The sequence below is a fragment of the Erpetoichthys calabaricus genome, chromosome 14 (assembly GCF_900747795.2).
Source record: "Erpetoichthys calabaricus chromosome 14, fErpCal1.3, whole genome shotgun sequence".
NCBI lineage: Eukaryota > Metazoa > Chordata > Cladistia > Polypteriformes > Polypteridae > Erpetoichthys > Erpetoichthys calabaricus.
The window spans coordinates 24,228,025-24,246,688 of NC_041407.2; the positions used below are offsets into that span (position 1 = coordinate 24,228,025).

General features: G+C 38.1%; 1 protein-coding gene across 4 annotated transcripts; it reads left to right on the plus strand.

Annotated features, from left to right (window-relative positions):
* The first annotated feature begins 2,442 nt into the window (after nt 1-2,442).
* On the plus strand, nt 2,443-17,146 carry znf207b (zinc finger protein 207, b). 4 transcript variants are annotated; one of them, XM_028818866.2, is made up of 11 exons: nt 2,443-2,610; nt 7,665-7,791; nt 8,097-8,235; nt 8,987-9,172; nt 10,877-10,952; nt 11,076-11,146; nt 11,359-11,519; nt 11,821-11,913; nt 12,600-12,839; nt 12,985-13,147; nt 16,394-17,146. In XM_028818866.2, the coding sequence occupies exons 1-11, from the start codon at nt 2,570-2,572 to the stop codon at nt 16,552-16,554; spliced, it is 1,458 nt and encodes a 485-aa protein (XP_028674699.1). In that variant the 5' UTR covers nt 2,443-2,569; the 3' UTR covers nt 16,555-17,146. The 4 variants fall into 4 exon arrangements, with proteins under 4 accessions (XP_028674699.1, XP_028674700.1, XP_028674701.1 ...); XM_028818867.2 differs by having other exon boundaries at nt 8,990-9,172; XM_028818868.2 differs by lacking the exon at nt 11,821-11,913 and having other exon boundaries at nt 2,444-2,610.
* Nucleotides 17,147-18,664: the final 1,518 nt, after the last annotated feature.

Genomic DNA, 18,664 nt, shown 5'->3' on the forward strand with positions numbered 1-18,664 from the left:
TTGATCTTGTTTGTCAGACAATATCAATTTGGGATTGTCCATACTGTATTCCTGTCAATGTCATCAAATGTTGTACTGTATTCCAAAAGGAATACATGAAGGCGTTATACAGTGCATCCGGAAAGTATTCACAGCGCATAACTTTTTCCACATTTTGTTATGTTACAGCCTTATTCCAAAATGGATTAAATTCATTTTTTTCCTCAGAATTCTACACACAACACCCCATAATTAATAAAGTATCTATCTATCTATCTATCTATCTATCTATCTATCTATCTATCTATCTAATGACAATGTGAAAAAAGTTTACTTCGTGTTTTTTTGCAAATTTATTAAAAAAAAAATTGAGAAAGCACATGTACATAAGTATTCACAGCCTTTGTCATGAAGCTCAAAATTGAGCTCAGGTGCATCCTGTTTCCCCTGATCATCCTTGAGATGTTTCTGCAGCTTAATTGGAGTCCACCTGTGGTAAATGCAGTTTATTGGACATGATTTGGAAAGGCACACACCTGTCTATATAAGGTCCCACAGTTGACAGTCCATGTCAGAGCACAAACCAAGCATGAAGTCAAAGGAATTGTCTGTAGACCTCCGAGACAGGATTGTCTCGAGGCACAAATCTGGGCAAGGTTACAGAAAAATTTCTGCTACTTTGAAGGTCCCAATGAGCACAGTGGCCTCCATCATCCGTAAGTGGAAAAGGTTCGAAACCACCAGGACTCTTCCTAGAGCTGGCCGGCCATCTAAACTGAGCGATCGGGGGAGAAGGGCCTTAGTCAGGGAGGTGACCAAGAACCCGATGGTCACTCTGTCAGAGGTCCTCTGTGGAGAGAGGAGAACCTTCCAGAAGGACAACCATCTCTGCAGCAATCCACCAATCAGGCCTGTATGGTAGAGTGGCCAGACGGAAGCCACTCCTTAGTAAAAGGCACATGGCAGCCCACCTGGAGTTTGCCAAAAGGCACCTGAAGGACTCTCAGACCATGAGAAAGAAAATTCTATGGTCTGATGAAACAAAGATTGAACTCTTTGGTGTGAATGCCAGACATCACGTTTGGAGGAAACCAGGCACCGCTCATCACCAGGCCAATACCATCCCTACAGTGAAGCATGGTGGTGGCAGCATCATGCTGTGGGGATGTTTTTCAGCGGCAGGAACTGGGAGAAGAGTCAGGATAAAAGGAAAGATGACTGCAGCAATGTACAGAGACATCCTGGATGAAAACCTTCTCCAGAGCGCTCTTGACCTCAGACTGGGGCGACAGTTCATCTTTCAGCAGGACAACGACCCTAAGCACACAGCCAAGATATCAAAGGAGTGGCTTCAGGACAACTCTGTGAATGTCCTTGAGTGGCCCAGCCAGAGCCCAGACTTGAATCCGATTGAACATCTCTGGAGAGATCTTAAAATGGCTGTGCACCGACGCTTCCCATCCAACCTGATGGAGCTTGAGAGGTGCTGCAAAGAGGAATGGGCGAAACTGGCCAAGGATAGGTGTGCCAAGCTTGTGGCATCATATTCAAAAAGACTTGAGGCTGTAATTGCTGCCAAAGGTGCATCGACAAAGTATTGAGCAAAGGCTGTGAATACTTATGTACATGGGATTTCTCAGTTTTTTTATTTTTAATAAATTTGCAAAAACCTCAAGTAAACTTTTTTCACGTTGTCATTATGGGGTGTTGTGTGTAGAATTCTGAGGGAAAAAATGAATTTAATCCATTTTGGAATAAGGCTGTAACATAACAAAATGTGGAAAAAGTGATGCGCTGTGAATACTTTCCGGATGCACTGTACAAGGGTCGCAATCTCCTTATAAGCATTGCTATATTTTCTGTCTAATACATAAATCACTCGAATAGGAGCAAAATCTGCATTCATGTTAATTAAAGTGATCACCTTGTCAAGAATGGCACTAACAATGATAGCAAGTTTAACACGGGAGACAGGAATTTGAAATTTATCTAAAAATCTTTGGAAGATAATAAACTGCTCTCATTATTTAATAATTGTGCAACTAGCCAAATGTTATTATTAAACCATGAGTTCAAAAATAAACGTATTCCTGTACTTAATATCCATGTTGTTTCAAATGTAATATGTATGAGGAGAAAATACATGTTTATAAATTAAACATCCAAGACAACAACACCTTCTTGAGAAAACTTGAATCAGGATTAGAAGATGCATCATGAATAGTAATAGTATCTGATATTTTAAAAGATGGGCAATTTAGATTTTTGTTAAGATGTAATCTTTACGTAAACAAACTCACACGCAATTTGATTTGCTCCACACTTTCTATTATCCATTAGCTGCAGCCAGGCAATCTTCCTGAAAGTTGATGCGAACTGAGCCCCAGAACTGATTGTCTTCCCAGCAGCTTCTAATAAAGTTTGTTGTATTTCTTTTCCTGTCGACGCGGGTTTATTTCCGCTTCCGTCGTCTATATCGCTAGTGAGTCGAACGGCGCCATTTTCTTATATGCCGTCGAGTTGACGTGCGTGTGTTACCGTAGTCTAACGAGTTATTTTATCTTAACCCTTATCTATTTTTATCGTGAAGATGGGCAGGAAGAAGAAGAAGCAGATGAAACCATGGTGTTGGTATCCTTTTGTGAAGAAATACGTTTTACGAATAGTTTATTTTGATTATAGTGAAATGGGCGGAAGGCCGCCATTATGTATCATCAGGTAAATAGGCGGAGGACAAAAACCCTGCGTCATCTTAGTAAAGTTGTATACAAACGGGTAAATTTTGTTTAGCTTATAATATAAATTTATTCTGCTATCTTAAAAACTATCAAGCAAAGCTAGAAAACTTCCAAAATATGTACAATTTTATGCTTTCATAGTGAAAACGGGCCTGAGAGGCTTTCAAGGTGTTAACATTGAAGATATCTGAAGACTTTAAGCCAAGGCTAAAACTGGTGTTAGATTTTGGTTTAAAAACAAAACTCCGTGCTGTGGACAATAACTCGGTTAATGCGCTCCACCTGCTCGAGCCATCGAAAAAGGATTCGTTTAAACTGCCATTATCCTGCCAAGTGTGCCTTCTGTGTGCAGTTGACCGGAACTCTTTTTACATAGATTAATTCGTAAATAAGCAGTCTTACTGACCGGTTTATTAAATGTTATGTTTGAGTTTACATTATGTACATTACTGTGCACGCTGAAAGTACAGACTGGACACATGCCGTGATAAGACTGAAATTCGAATGTTTTCCTGGAGGTGCCCGATTTCCACTCCGCGTCGAAAACTCTTGTTTATCTCAATGTGCGATTCCATGTTGCCCCGGCGTATCTCTTGGGAGTGAATGGCCATGCGATTGACTGTTGTTCGGTTTTAAATCCTGACATATTTTGAAACTTCCCGTCTCCACGCCCTTAAATTGGAATACGTAGTTTTGTGTGAAATGGGGGGGAAAAGATGGTCGGTTTGATTATTATTATATTTTAGACTCGCTGGGTCGTTTGTGTGGTTCAATTGAAAGTGCATGATTTTTGAATTTCGATTACGAAAAAAAAGGCTCTCAAACCACCGTAATACAGTTTGGAGTCTCGTGTTCAAATACCTGGTGAGATGACAACGCACTTTTAGATAATTTTGTGAATTCTTTAAATGATATAGTTAGCTATTGTATTTGTAGCCAAAGTATTAAACACTAGGTGTGTTTTTACAAAAGTATGAAACCATTTATGGTATCTGTAGTAATTGTTGAATTATCAAGATCGTATTCTCATTGTACAGGCACATGTATTTTACCCGGGGGGAGGGGGGGTGTCAGGCAGTGTATACGCTAATTGCACCAGGTTCAGCTTTTGTTTTGAACATAGAGAAATTAAAAACAATACAATTGTTGTTCCTTATTAAGTTATACTTTGCCAATTTAGCTGTTAGTAAATTAGTAGGCCTCAGAGGAGTAATGATAGGTCTGCAAAATTAGTTAAATTTAATTGACTTTTTTTTCTTTCAGGAATATAATGTAGATATAATTGGAACATTTCCTTCATGTCACATGTAAATCCAAAATTGAAATATTAAATTAAATTTTAACAGATTTCACAATTCATGTATGCAGTCTTCTTTTGGCTGCTCCCATTAGGGGTTGCCACAGCTGATCATCTTATTCCATATCTTCCTGTCTTCTGCATCTTGCTGTGTCACATCCATCACCTGCATGTCCCCTCTCATCACATCCATAAACATTCCCAGTGAATTCTTTTACTATGAAAATACTTAGTCAGTCTAATATTTATAAACATTTTTGTAAAGACAATAATACATTTTGGTACTTGTGTGTTTTAACCCCGGCAGAGGCATGAGAAAAACGTAATTTTTTTACATTTATTTACAGAACAAAAACAAGAATACGTAAAGTTTGATTTTTAATTACTTTTGAAACATTACTTCTGCAGCAAAGTTTCTAATGTTATGTGTAACATTGAAAGCTATCTGGGTTGAGTGGTGGGGTTATAACAGGAGTACCTCCATTTTTATTGACTTATAACTTCTCTGGTTTTGTCACTTCATAGGTTTTTTTTTTTTTTTTTCATGCAAACTTGTTTCGATATTGTGATGGAATCTTTCATCTTGCTCTGTACTCACCCCACCAAAGATTTTCAGGAAAAATTTCAAAATGCAAATCCAAAAAGAGAACTTTGGGACTCACGTTGCAACCCAGTTCCTTAAACTTAAATAACACATTTTTAATAATTTCTTTATAATTTGGATATTTGTCACTTAAAGACTTGAAAATTACTTCTTTAAATGATACCCAAGCCATTTGTTCCAGGTTGTTCATTGTAACATCAAATTCTCCACTAGAAATTTGTTTTCAAATATCAGGTTAAAAAAAATGCCCTCTTCAAAATTAGCTTTAGGCAAGGACAGAATCGTTTGGCACAAATTCATAAATGCAATCCACATTATTTTCGGGTGTTGACAAACTGCTTTATTAAACAAGCTTGATATGAAGCAGAAGTAGTGGCACTTTATCTGGATCCACCAAGCTTAGTCTGAAGTTTTTGGCACCATGCTGCAGTCGTCTTCTAGTTGGCCATACCTTCTGAGTCCAGTGTAAATTTTTTGGCTATGCTGTCTCACTCCAGTGTACACTGGTGCTGTGCAGAGTGGAGGCAGAACCTCATTTGTTTCTGGGGGTTTGTCAGGGGTGTGTTTTTACACCTACTCTGTTCTGTGCTTTCATGGACTGGGTGTTTGGCAAGGTCATGGGATCCAGCAGCTGTGGGTGAAGAGAGATTCACTGATTTTGACTTTGCTGATGATGGTTGAGATCTTTGCGGTGTCCATGGAGGCTCTGATCAGTGCTCTCGAGAGACTGAGCGAGGAGTCTTGAGTGACTGGGCTTGCAAGTGTCCAGATAAAAACCAAGATCGTGGCCTTTAATGACCTCTTGGGCACAGCCATGAGCAGTGTATCTGTCTGCGGTGAGGGTGTCAACCTCATCGAGAGGTTTACTTACTTCGGCAAGGACATTCATGTCTTTGGTGATTCTTCCTATGCAGTCAGTAGACAAATTGGGAGAATATGTGCGGTCATGAGGTCATTTGAAATGGTTGTGTGTTGCTCCTGATATTTTTGCAAAAGGACGAAGGTCCAAGTCTTTAGAGTCCTGATGCTTCTTGTTTTGCTATATGGTTGCGAGACATGGATGCTATCCAGTGATCTGAGATAAAGACTGGTTTCCTTCGGTACTTCTCTGTGGAGAATCCTAGGGTATCGCTGGTTTGACTTGGTGTCAAATGAGCAGTTGCTCATGGAGGTCCCGATTGAGGCATTTTACCTTCATTGTAAGGGAGCGTCAGTTACGGCACTACAGCCATGTGGCGCAATTGCCCGACTCGCAGGATCGTCATTGTTGAGAACTCGAGTGGCTGGACCAGGCCAAGGGGATGCCCACATAACACCTGGTTGCAGCAGATAGAGGGTCATTTCTGGATTGTGGGACTAGACTGCTGGGTGGGGTATGCCAACCAAGATATCGAGCTGTTTCATTGTGTGGTGGGTTCGGCAACACACCGTAGCAGTGCATGCTCCCCAACTTGACCTGTCTCACAGAGAAAACATCATCATTGTTGAGTTTGATTAAATTCCTTGAAATGTGTAAAAGTAAATGATTGGGATTTTTTTAAATTTCATCTCAATTCCTGCTCCCTTGTCTCTAGAATTTAATCTTACACAAACATTGTCTGTTTATTTTCAAGTTGGCATGCAATTTATTGAGAGTAGAGAAGTTAGTAGGGGTACCTATATTTATCATTTATCAGAACCCAAAATAAATTCTTTAATAAACACAATATCAGTTCTTGTTTAGTTAATTTATAATCTTGGTTATGACGGTGAACAGGGGCATGAACAGTTCTGATGTTGGAATGTTTTATTACGCACAAATTACCATGCAGAAGTGTGCTCAACCTCTAGTGTAGAAGACAGTTCACAAAATATCCATGTTTTTTCTAAATATCAATTTCAAGAAAATTAAGTTTGTAGTGCAATATTATACTTGGTTGTCAACTCTAATAAATGTATTTTGCAAAGCTCTGCATGCCAAATTTTGGCTGTAATGTATTGTTAAATGTAGGATATTCTTTTCTTATCTGTTGAGATTAGGTTAATTAAAACACGAAGTTCAGTTAAAACATAAATTCAGAATGCTGTGGAAATTCAAATAAAATACATTTTAATTTGACTAGTGATGAGGCATTAAACAGTTCTTGTATTCTTTGCTATATTATATGTATGGTTTGAGTTTTAAATTAATGTTTTAACTGTTTGTTTCAAACAGTTTGTCCAAGTTTTTGTTTCACTTTATTATTAACTGTTCATAATGAAAAGTGACATGATGCATTTTTAAAAGTAAAAATAAGTTTCAATGTGTTCTCTTCCTCTTTTTTGTGCATAAAGCATAAGGTCATTCTTTACTGCTAAAAGGCTTTTCACTGCTCTGTGAGGATTATGCATGTGAGAGCTTAAATTACAACTGCTTATAACATAAAAATTGCTAGCTTTTAATTAGTGAATGCAGTTTAATTAGGAGAATGAGCATATGAACAAAGTTTTGACATGTTCATTTCATTACCAATATTTTTAAAATTACTGTGTGCCTTGTACCTTGCTTTCCATCTTGCTTTAAAAGCTAAAAATGCACTATAGTTCTTTCAAATTTAATTTTGTTAGATTTATTAAGTCCTGCATTCCTCAAAATAAAGCTTTGAGTCATTTTCTACAAATATGAACAAAACATTACTTTGTAGTGCCTTGCTTTAGTTTTTATTTTGTGGCCTAAATTAAATTTCAATTCCTGCATTAGAGCCATAACTTAAAGTTTTGGTGACGCACTTCTCCGCAACTAAGGGTTATTTGCCGCTTTTCTTTTCGGCATTTTTTAAAAAACATTTCTGTAATGTTCATAGTACAAATTTGTGTGCACTGTTACTTGAAATGTTCTTTTTTTGAATCTTACCTTTTGTTTTGCATCTGGTAAAATGCATGCTCATTCTGGTTACTCAAAAGTTGTACTTTTTTTTGCTTTGTACATGTGTTTTGCTTTAAATTGAAATTGTAGACCACTAAAAGGTTCATTTTTTGTCTATCAAGTTTTTTCTCCTTGTCATTAACCTTAACTCAGTAATTTCAGGTATTGCAACAGAGACTTTGACGATGAGAAAATTTTGATTCAGCACCAGAAAGCCAAACACTTTAAATGCCACATTTGTCATAAAAAGTTGTATACAGGTCCTGGTTTGGCTATACATTGCATGCAGGTATACAAGACCAATTTTTTGTGTTTTGAATTCATATTATTTGTAAGATTTGTAGATTCTCTGTCTCACAACACTTATTTAACCCTTCTTCAAACATGTTTCATAGACAATTTGCAACAGAAGTTTCAGATTGTTCTTATTTAAATATATTACAAATACAACTTCAGCTACAGCATTTTTCTCTTCAGTTTTGTGGGTGGCTTGATGGTGTAGTAATGCCTCAGCATTAGGACAGTGGTTTTAGCATCAAGCATAGTGTCTATTTGTAGTTTGCATGTTTTATCTGAGTATTTTTTTTTCCTTAGGTACACAAAGAAACTATAGATGGTGTTCCCAATGCGATACCTGGCAGGACAGACATAGAGCTGGAAATCTATGGCATGGAAGGCATTCCAGAAAAAGATATGGAAGAAAGAAGACGACTACTGGAACAGAAGACGGCAGGTAACGTTTGAGATTGGGATTTTTTTCTGCTTTTAGGTCACTTTGTATATTCATGCGTCGATTTACAGATGACTGGATTGAGACGATTTGTACTTGGCTGAGGGCCATAGGAAAATAATAGTGTGGTAATGTTCTAGAAATTGCCTAAAATAGCCACAGTAATATTTTCGTATGTTTTCTGACTTTTGAAGGAAGCTGTTAAGGTTTGTTTAGATCCGAGCTGCTCCGCATGGCCAATTCTTGTGAATTCAGCCTGTGATGGGTTTGTTACACCCAGTGTTTCTCAACTTTGTATAGTTCTGCAACTCAGTCTTGCCTTTTTAAGTTCATTGGCAACCCACTACTGGCAATTGTAAACCGCCCCCTTGGTGTAATGAGGGTGATTGGGCCGGTGGTCTTGGTGAAATAAGCTTACTTAAAAACCAAGAAACATTGCACAATGCTGATAATCGCTTAGGTGAACCACTTGCAAACTGCAATCTGCGCTCTAGTGGTTGAGAAACACTTTCTTATACAGACCTAGTGTGCAGACACTGAGACTCAGATTGATTTGTTCTACTCTGCACCAGCAGTTAAAAGTATGTGTACCAGTAACTCGCACCAGACCCATTCAGCTGTGACTGATGTACCACCTAATGGCTGGGCCCAAATGGAGCTGTAAGTCGGCGCATGACTGTGCTTTTTTTTTTTTTTTTTTTAAATGCATGCCTGCTTTTTTTTAACAATTTATAGGATCTAATTTTATTAACAGCAGAAAGTCAAAAAAAGAAGCAGAATAATCAAGATGATTCAGATTATGATGATGACGATGATGAGCCAGGGCCATCTTTCCAGCAAGCTCCTGTACAGCCTCAGCCTGGGTTTATTCCTCCAATGACACAACCAGGCATGCCACCAGTCCCTGGTACCCCAGGAATGCCTCCGGGTAGCTTTTCAGGTAATTGTTGATATATTCATATCCCAGCTGGTTAAGTTTAGTAAGGACATTTAAATTGGGTATGTCTAAACAAGATTTGACAGCTCTTGGAGTGCATCATAGATGTACAGTTAGGTCCATAAGAAATAATCCTGCAACTTTTGCCAGTAGTCATATCAATAAACATTAGTGACCTTCTTCTATTGGCAGTCACGCATGCCTCTACCATGTCACAGATGATGTGGTATGCTACAGATAATGAGCTGTTCCTTCTCCATATTCTTCTGTCAATCGTTCTGGTAGATATTGATCTTAATTTCACATGTCCAAAGAAAACTGTTCCAAAACTAAATTAATTTTTGTTTAAACATTTTCTGGCAAAGTCTAATCGGTCTTTCATATGTTTGAGGAACACCTGTGGTTTGCACCTTTTGGTAAACCCTCTGTATTTACTTTCTTGAAATTTGGGACACATGTTAGCATTGTAAATTGCTGGAAGTCTGTTGATTCTGAGCAAAATCAATTCAGTAAATTTTTACTCTTCTTACCACCCAGTATTTTACCATTAAAATTACAGCTTTGTGTAGGGGAAGTCAACTGCCGAACATCTTTTTCGGGGGTGGCTGGAATGGTTTTAGTGCTCAGGTCTAGTATATTTTAAGTGACTTCTTTCATTCTGCTAGTAAGAAGTGGTATTTTCAAAACAGTGCATGAAAAATACTGTGCATGTGAGCAGAGCTAAAGGAGCTTCATTCAGATATACAGTTCATAACTTCAGTGCTGCTTACCTCATGGTACATTTTGGTGGTGGTGTTAAATTTAAGTAAATTTTAATTAGCAGCTAAATACGATCATCTTATTGCAACAACAGTTGGTTAAGTGTACTGTTGTACATAAGGTGATTGACTTAATTAAATCACAATTTCTATGTAAATTGCCTAAAATGTTGCAAATGATTATTAGGATTGGGGTTAGCTGATAAGCAGAAGTCAATAACTTGGCAAGAAAGGACCTGTTGATTAGCATTTCTTTTCTGAATTTTGAAACATCTGAAAAGCTACTTATTCAGCTAGTAGTGCATATGTTATTTATTCTTAACACACTTTTGAACATGTTTTTGTCATACTGGCTGATGGTGATTTTTTTTTTTATTTAATCTTTCATTTTACCCTTCGAACATGCATGTTACTGTTTTAATACAGAAGGTTAAAACCACACTGGCAGTTCTTTTCCCAAACATCTCCAGAAGCACAATTAAAAGTGCAATATAAAATAAAGGATACAGCACAATGATCAAAATAAAAACAAGACACCATGGGAACCTCTATATTAGATAGACAATTTTTACACAGTGAGTATAAAATATTACATACCAGTGTAAACCGTAGTATGTCACGCAAGATATTACAAGCTGTTACAGGTACAAGTAGATCATTGCAAATGGACAAATGGGAAAATCTTATTCCTCAGAAGCAGCAAATTCTTTTGTGTAGAGTTGCAGTTCTGTAAACTTCTAAATTACATTTTCTGGGGTTTTCATGTTTGGTGATGAGGATGAGTTTCATTAAAGTCCTTTATTAGCATACTATGTTATTGACAGTATTTGTCAGTGATATTTAGTATATCATTGGTTTTTTGACACATTTCACTTGTTTTACTTTTGGCTGTTATTTTAACAAAGTTGTGTGTTTTTTTTTTTTGTTTTTGTTTTGTTTTGTCCTGCAGGAATGCCTCCTATGATGCCAGGAGTTCCTCCTATGATGCATGGAATGCCACCAGTAATGCCAGGAATGCCTCCGGGGTATGATTGAGTTGTTTTGTAAATAGCTACCATGTATTGCGTGATGAAATGTCGAGGTGGTCTTTGCTGTTTATCATAATAAAAATGTTGCCTCTTCAGCTCAGAATGCTTTTATTTTTGCAGTATGATGCCAATGGGAGGTATGATGCCACCTGGACCGGGAATGCCACCAATGATGCCAGGCATGCCCCCAGGTGAGTCTTTTTATTTGCATAGTAATTTTAATTATAGTTTTATGGATTCTTTCTAAGCCATGGTTCATGATGGTTAAGTGTCAACTTTAAAATACTATGTAGTGACCTGTCATAAGCTACTAGTTGTGAAAATGCCGTTGGGAGTTTGTGTTTGAGTTTTGCTGTATAGTTTGTGTTTGAACATTTTTATTCTTTGTTCCCTTGTCATCTAGGTATGCCTCCACCTGTTGGGCCTCGTCCAGGTTTGCCTCATATAGCACAGGCTCCACCAGTCACTGCACCGGCTATGTTAAATGGTCCGGCACTGCCTGTGGTCACAGTGTCAAATCCACAGCCACCCATTACAAAGCCCTTGTTTCCCAGTGCAGGACAAGTATGCGTTTCAGTTATTCTTTCCACATGTGCATTTCTTTACAGAATAGATGTTGAAATTGGAAAGAACTGCATTTTAATATAAACCCACAGTATTGAATTAGAATATTTGGCACATCGCAGTATTTAGTTAGATGCAGTCTGGAATTTTGAGAGCTGGAGTTTACATCTGTTATAAATAGGCCAGTTTAATAAAATATACCTATAGCAGTGGCTAACAGTCGGCAGACTTGGAACACTGTAGACACTTCACTGGTTTTGCTATTTAGGTATTCACTGTTTGCTCTTTCTTTATGCTACAGATGGGGACTCATGTTCCAAGCACAAGTACAACCTCATCCAGTGCAGACAGTCTGTCACCGTCTTCTAAACCTCTGTTTCCTAGCACAGCACAAGTACGCAGGAGCTTGCAGATAAATTCTAGTTTGTAAAATAAATGCTTCACAGTGATCTTCAGTGGCATGAAAAAACTAGATGTCCGCTTTTCATCTTCAGTTTACAAATGTGATGCATATGTTCAGTATGATTTAATGCATCACATTACAAAAGTTTAAATTTTAAAATGTAGAGATTTCAGGAATGTTTCTACATTCTGAACAATTTGATTATAAATATTTATGGAATACCTCATCCTTCATTGTTTGTTTGAGGTGATTTTCTGCATGATGCTAGGAGGTAGAAGTCAATACAAATCTGTGACAGTATTTGTCCATTTTTCAAAATGAAATTCTGTAGCTTTATTTTGGAAAGAGATATTATCCTGTCAATGAAACCTTTCCAAGTGCCCAGATTTGTATTGTACTTCCCGATGTCCTGTTGTAATCTCTGCTGTGCTCCTTTTAAGCAAGACCATTAGCTGTGTGGTGTGGTGTATTTTTTTTTTTTTTTTTTTTTTTAATAGGTTAAAAACAATTAGTGATGTTTGCTTTAGTGCATCTATAATGCTGTATAAAGCATGACTGACTGTGTGATATTAGTTTGTTTACCCCTTGCTGCTGGTATCTTAAAGCTTCAGTACTATGCATTTCTTTTTGGACTTTATTCCTTTTCTGATTCTTTTTGTTTTTTTTTTCTTTTCCAGACTCCACAGGCTGTGCCAGGACCACTTGGTACTGATTTCAAGCCCCTTAGCACACCTGCAACTTCTGCAGAACCTCCTAAACCAACATTCCCAGCATACACTCAGTCAACTGCTTCAACCACTAATGCCACTAACAGCACTGTAACTAAACCATCCGCGACTGTCACAAGTAAGCCAGCTACCCTCACTACAGCGAGTGCAACTAGTAAGTTGATCCACCCTGATGAGGATATCTCATTGGTAAGTTTTTATATAGATCTTTGATTTTTCAACAGTAAGTAATTGCCAATGTCAGTAGAGTGTTGACTTCATTCTTCTGAATGTCTTTTATCAATAATTCATTCTTCAGGCAAGTAAGCTCCTTTGTTCCTGTTTTGTCTTACAGGAAGAGAGGAGGGCACAGTTGCCTAAATACCAGCGAAATCTTCCAAGACAAGGGCAGCAGTCCATTAGTGCTCCCCCTGTGGGGCCAATGGGAAGCATGATTCCGCCACAGCAAGGAATGCCTCCTCAGCAGCCAGGAATTAGGCACTCTATGCCCCCACATGGTATTTTTTTTTTTTTTTTTATGTCTCATCTAAAGTAGCCTTTAGTATTTAAGTGATACAAGCAGTGCAAATCCTGCATATTCAAGTTATAGTTTTTTAGTTTGCTTTTAGCCAATGTAAGATTTTAAACAAGTGTACAGTCTACTAAACTTATAGAGATCCCTTGTTTGTACCTTTTCAAACAGTACTTATGTCGTTTTTCCTCACTGTAAATAGATGCAATTATTGTTATGGATGAGAAATTTTTATTTGCAGCGTCTTGACTTTTTGGATTCATTCTGGATTAATTCTCTACTAATCTTTCTTTTTAACTATTGGTAGTATGTGATTTGAGTTGGTCTGTATTTGTTTATACAAGATGTTGCTGTAGCACTGTACTTATTTTTGTGTAATCAATTTTTTTTGATGTCAAACAAATAGTAAAATAACAAAAAAGTAGAAGACATTTTCATATTGAAATCTTGAAGAAACCCCCTCCCCAGAGCAATTTAAGAAAGTAGATACTGATAGTGGACTGATGGTACACACAGTCACTGACAGGGCCCAGAGGCCCACACAGCCAGTTGAGGAAAGAAATCTAATAGAAGTGTCAGATTGAAATCGGGGGTTTGCAGTCAGCAATGACTTGATCAGGGAGATAATGTTATCCCATTTACTAGCACTAGTATATGCAGGTACCCCATTAATCCTTGCAGTTGACATTTCTAATAATGCTAGCTTGTACAAAAGACTTTCAGACCAATAGAGAGACAGATACAGGATTCTTCCATTGGGAGACTATAGAACTTTGGCTGCTATAATGGCCAATTTAAGTGTGCTGATTGTGAAGGGAAACAGAGAAGAGAAATGTAACAAGCATAGTGGAAGGAGAGCACGGAATAGAGATAAATACGGTGGAGGAGAGGGCATTAGCAATTGAAGCCCAGATAATAGCAGCAGTGGGACATTCTCAGAGCGTGTGGAGAAAGGTGCCCTGTGGCACACTAATGGCAGAGTGAGTCAGGGGCTAAGCCCATCAGGAAACACTTCCAATTGGGTGGTGGTAAACTCCGTGGACAATTTTATATTGGGTGTGTGTTGGTGGTTTATTACTAGAAAATTTAATGTTTTTAAAAATAGTATTCCAACACCGTGGCATTGATAAGGCAAGATTTCTGATCCATTTTTGAGTGACTTGGATAGATGTAGTTATGGAGCCATGAAGTTGAGAATATAGGACATAAATGCGTTTAGTGGAACATGAGGGTGAGCAAAAGAAATCAAATACAGTGATACCTTGACTTACGAGTGTCCCAACTAACGAGTTTTTTGAGATACGAGCAGTTGAGAGCTAAAATTTGGGTTACGAGCCAGCTTCAGATACCCCACCGATAGTTCGTGCAGCTCGCCACAGTGAACGCTGTAACATCCTGTGTCTCACTCGTTCACTTTAAGCAGTTAGCTCGCAGTGGAAGCTTCAATGTTGTGCTCGCATTTGTGCATGCAGTTATTTTGCAAAACTTCATTTTTCCAACTCTGGGTCCGAAGAAAGTGAGCGCGAAGGATAGTGCAGGGAAGAAGCGGATGATGTGCATTGAATTAAAGGAAGAAATTATAGAAAAACCATGAACAAGATGTGTGTGTAGTCGATTTGGCGAAGCAGTACAAGCGTAGCACTTCTACAATCTGCACCATACTGAAGCAGAAGGAGTCGATAAAGGCTATAATGCCAGCCAAGGGCGTTAAAATCATTTCTAAACTGGACATCTATCCATGAAAATATGGAGAAGCTGCTGATTGTGTGGTTGACGGAGAAGCAGCTCGCAGGAGATACCGTGACGGAGGCTATAATCTGCGAGAAGGCACTAGCGATTTACGCTGATTTGCAGCAGCAGACCCCAGGCACTTTGACAGACTTGGCATTGGGCGAAGCATTTAAAGCCAGTCTGGGCTGGTCTGAGAATTTTAAAAAGAGGACCGGCATTCACTCTGTTGTCAGGCATGGTGAGCCAGCGAGCGCGGATATGAAAGCAGCTGAGGATTACCTCAAAACTTTTGCAGGAATAATAGCGGCCGAAGGATACATCCCCCAGCAAGCCTGGACATGGATGAAGGTGACATCAATGAGCTCATCGAGGAGCACTCTGAGGGACTGACAACGCAGGAGCTAAAGGAGCTACAGACGCAGCAGCACATGGAAGTTTTGCAGGAAATAAGTGACGCGGAGGAAGTTCTCTACAAGTGAGATAAAGGAAATGTTGGGAATGTGGGAGAAACTTTGACTTTAGTCAAAAGAAACTCCCAGAAGTTTCAACTGGGCGCGCGACGGTGCTACTTAATGACACTTGCATGACACATTTTAGAAACATTCTGAAAGGGAGGATGAAACAGACCTCATTGGACAGGTTTTTTTCGAAAAGTGAAAGTGAGGAAGGTGCGGCGAAAAGGGCAAAAATCAGTGAATAACATTTGGTTATTCAGTTCAGCCTTTCTCCACCACCTCCGTCAGCATCTTCAACTCGTCTGATCTACAAGGTAAATGCTGTACATTATACTATAGTGTACTTAATAAAACCAGTTTATTGCAGTACATTCTATTGTATTGTTTTTATACAATATTCGTTATTTATAAGTACATTTTTCTGACTTAAAAACATGTAACAAAAAAAATTGCAGTGTTTTTTGGGGGTCCGGAACGGAGTAGTGGCATTTCGAATCATTCAATGGGGAAAATTGATTTGAGAAGAGCATTTTGAGTTACGAGCTCGGTAACGGAACGAATTAAACTCGTATCTCAAGGTATCGCTGTAATGGGTAGCTGGAAAATGGGGGCATAAAAACTTACTCCACACATCCTGAGAATCAGATTTAACCAGTAAATAGAAAAAAATGGAGGAATGTGCACCATCATTAGAATCATTTGTAACAGGCAATGTGTAAATCTTGTAAATAAGTTTTGAGTTAAGGTGCATGTAATCTAATTGTTTTGCCCATTTTTTGCTGATATTTGTAAACGGTAGTTTTCTATTGAATGTCAGTCTTTTTGACTGGCTTACTTGTGATATCAAAATAACTTGCTTCAAAACCTTGAGAGATACCAAGACGTTGCATGTTGAGCTTTCTTTTTTTGTTTAATTACATGTCCATTTATACCTCATTTGTAAGCAGGTTCTGTTGGATCTTTTAATTCAGCACCTTGATATTCCCAAACATAAAGGATAATGTACTAAAGGACTGCTTTTCTCTTTTCCTCCCTCCCTATTTTAGGACAATATGGCGGCCCTCCTCAGGGGATGCCAGGTTACATGCCTGGTGGGATGCCTCCCTATGGACAGGCACCTCCAATGGTTCCTCCATTTCAAGGTGGGCCACCCCGACCTCCAATGGGAATGAGACCTCCCGTTATGTCACAAGGAGGCCGTTATTGAAGCTGCTCCATCAGGAATAGGTTTGGAGATTAAAGCTTTTCTCATCTTGTGATGTGTTAGTAATCAAAAGGCCAGAACTAAGCCTTTGTGACATAATGAGAAAGAGAAACTACCTTCCTAAGATGAGGAGAAAGTTTGCAACGCATGGGACTTTGTTTTACATAACCTTTTTAATTAAAAAGGAATACACGCCATTGTTACAGATGATATACTGTGGCTTTTTTTTTTCTCCTCATGTTTCATTTAGGTATTTTAGAAGTGAAGTTTAGTAAATATGGTTACTCCAGCGCCTCCAAAATTTTACGAACATGAACATATCAACTTTAAAGGCAAGTTCTGTGCATTACATTGTTCTACAGAAAGTGAGGCCTTCACAGCACTTTATGTGCTGTTGGACCCTATGTCCCCAACACTGTTTGGTGAGGGCTTCAGTCTTAAGTCCCAGTATGTGTATGTTGCGTCTTAATGTGACAATTACATGTATTTAGAATTGTTTCCTGTTGCAGGCTCAATCTTTGACCACCAAGTAGGTCTTGTGATTTTCCTCCTGTACTGTTGTAAAATTTCTTGTAATAAAATGTGATCAAAACTTGATGCTGTTCTTTCATAATATGAGGAGGAGAGGAGAACCCTCCATGAAAAGGTTTGTAATTAAGTCTTATGTTTTACTTTTTGACAGTCACAGCACCCACATAGATCATTTAAATCCCTTTAAAGTTTTGTTTGCTCACAAATCCTAGGTTTTACTAGCTTTTCATTAGCATTTGTAACAAGCTGCCGTATGACTGAAGTTGCTTTCCTTTGACAGACTAGAGTCAAATTGTCTTAACTTATTCATAAACATTTTAGTGTTAAAAGTAAAACTTCATGTCTGTTATTGTTAAGGGAATACTCTTTATTTTTTTATACAGACTTTCTCAGCTTGGTTGCTTGCTTATTTTTACTTTGGCTGATGCCTTTCATCCAAGTCGACTTTAACCATTTGAGATACAATTCGTTACATTTCTTTTGATTTTCCAATAAGTGGTGACATAGACAAGGACACTCGGTGTCAGTAGCAGGATTTGAGCCCACAATCTGCATTAACCACTACACTTGCTTGCATTAGCACTTGACATTTTGCAGAAAAGTAAATGTATACATATACCAACTGAAATTGAGTAATCTTAATTTGTTTGGGCTGAAGTTGCAGTTTCTGAAATTAAGACATATATCTAACTGCAAACATTTTACCCTTTGCTTCTGCAGTTTGAAAGAAAAGGCTTGTAAAATAGATTCACGGTTAAATAAAGTCAAATTAGTGAATTTTCTTTACATTATGGAGCCTCCTTTTGTTTGACATTAGTTTCAATATTTTTGGCCAGTATAGTTGAAAGAGAGAGACATTGTGAGTAGAGATGGAGTCATTTTCTCTAAGCACTATTCATCTGATACACATTATCTTTAAGTTTGTCATCTAATTTGCAGTTTTTAATTTTGATCGTGAGTTTTAGTAGTTTATCCATAATTTAATGGTTTACGTTTGGAATAATATCCATTCTTGTTTATAAGTATTGATACTGGTATACTTTGCATATGCTACACATTTGCTAGTTGCTCTCACTTTTGCTGCCAATTTCCATTTTTGTGTTTTTTCTGATTAGAATTTTAGTCGACTTGCATTTAACCTCCTTGGTGTTAACCCCCAAGCATCAGTTGGGCTAGGAATTCTGTGTAATGTTGGTTAACTTCGAATCAAATTCGGGGTGGCATTTAATGATCCGCTTTACATTTTTAAGCCTGAATCACTCTCTAGACAGTATTTTGCTGCCTCCTAGCAGATTAAATGAATTCAGGCTGTAACAAAGTCATGAATATTTCTGTGCATTTTGCCAGTTTAAGAGAGCTAGTCAATATTCATGAGTGGGACTGGGCTTTCAGCCAAAGCACAATGGCTTGTTACTGAGGAGCTGTAAAGTCTGTTTTAGAACCAACTGAAATGGTAGCATTTGTTGAAACAAGCAATAATAACAGTGTGAATTGGTCATCAGATGTTGATCCTGAAGCCGATTATATACGGCAATACGGCACTGTACAACTGAACTGCTGTGATATGCCTGGTGACTTAAGT

Excerpts from the sequence above, each read along its gene's own strand:
- znf207b (XM_028818866.2), top strand. The coding sequence starts at position 2,570 with ATGGGCAGGAAGAAGAAGAAGCAGATGAAACCATGGTGTTG. Across the intron at positions 11,147-11,358 it reads GATGCCAGGCATGCCCCCAG|GTATGCCTCCACCTGTTGGG; the intron begins GTGAGTCTTTTT and ends CTTGTCATCTAG. Across the intron at positions 11,520-11,820 it reads TGTTTCCCAGTGCAGGACAA|ATGGGGACTCATGTTCCAAG; the intron begins GTATGCGTTTCA and ends TTTATGCTACAG.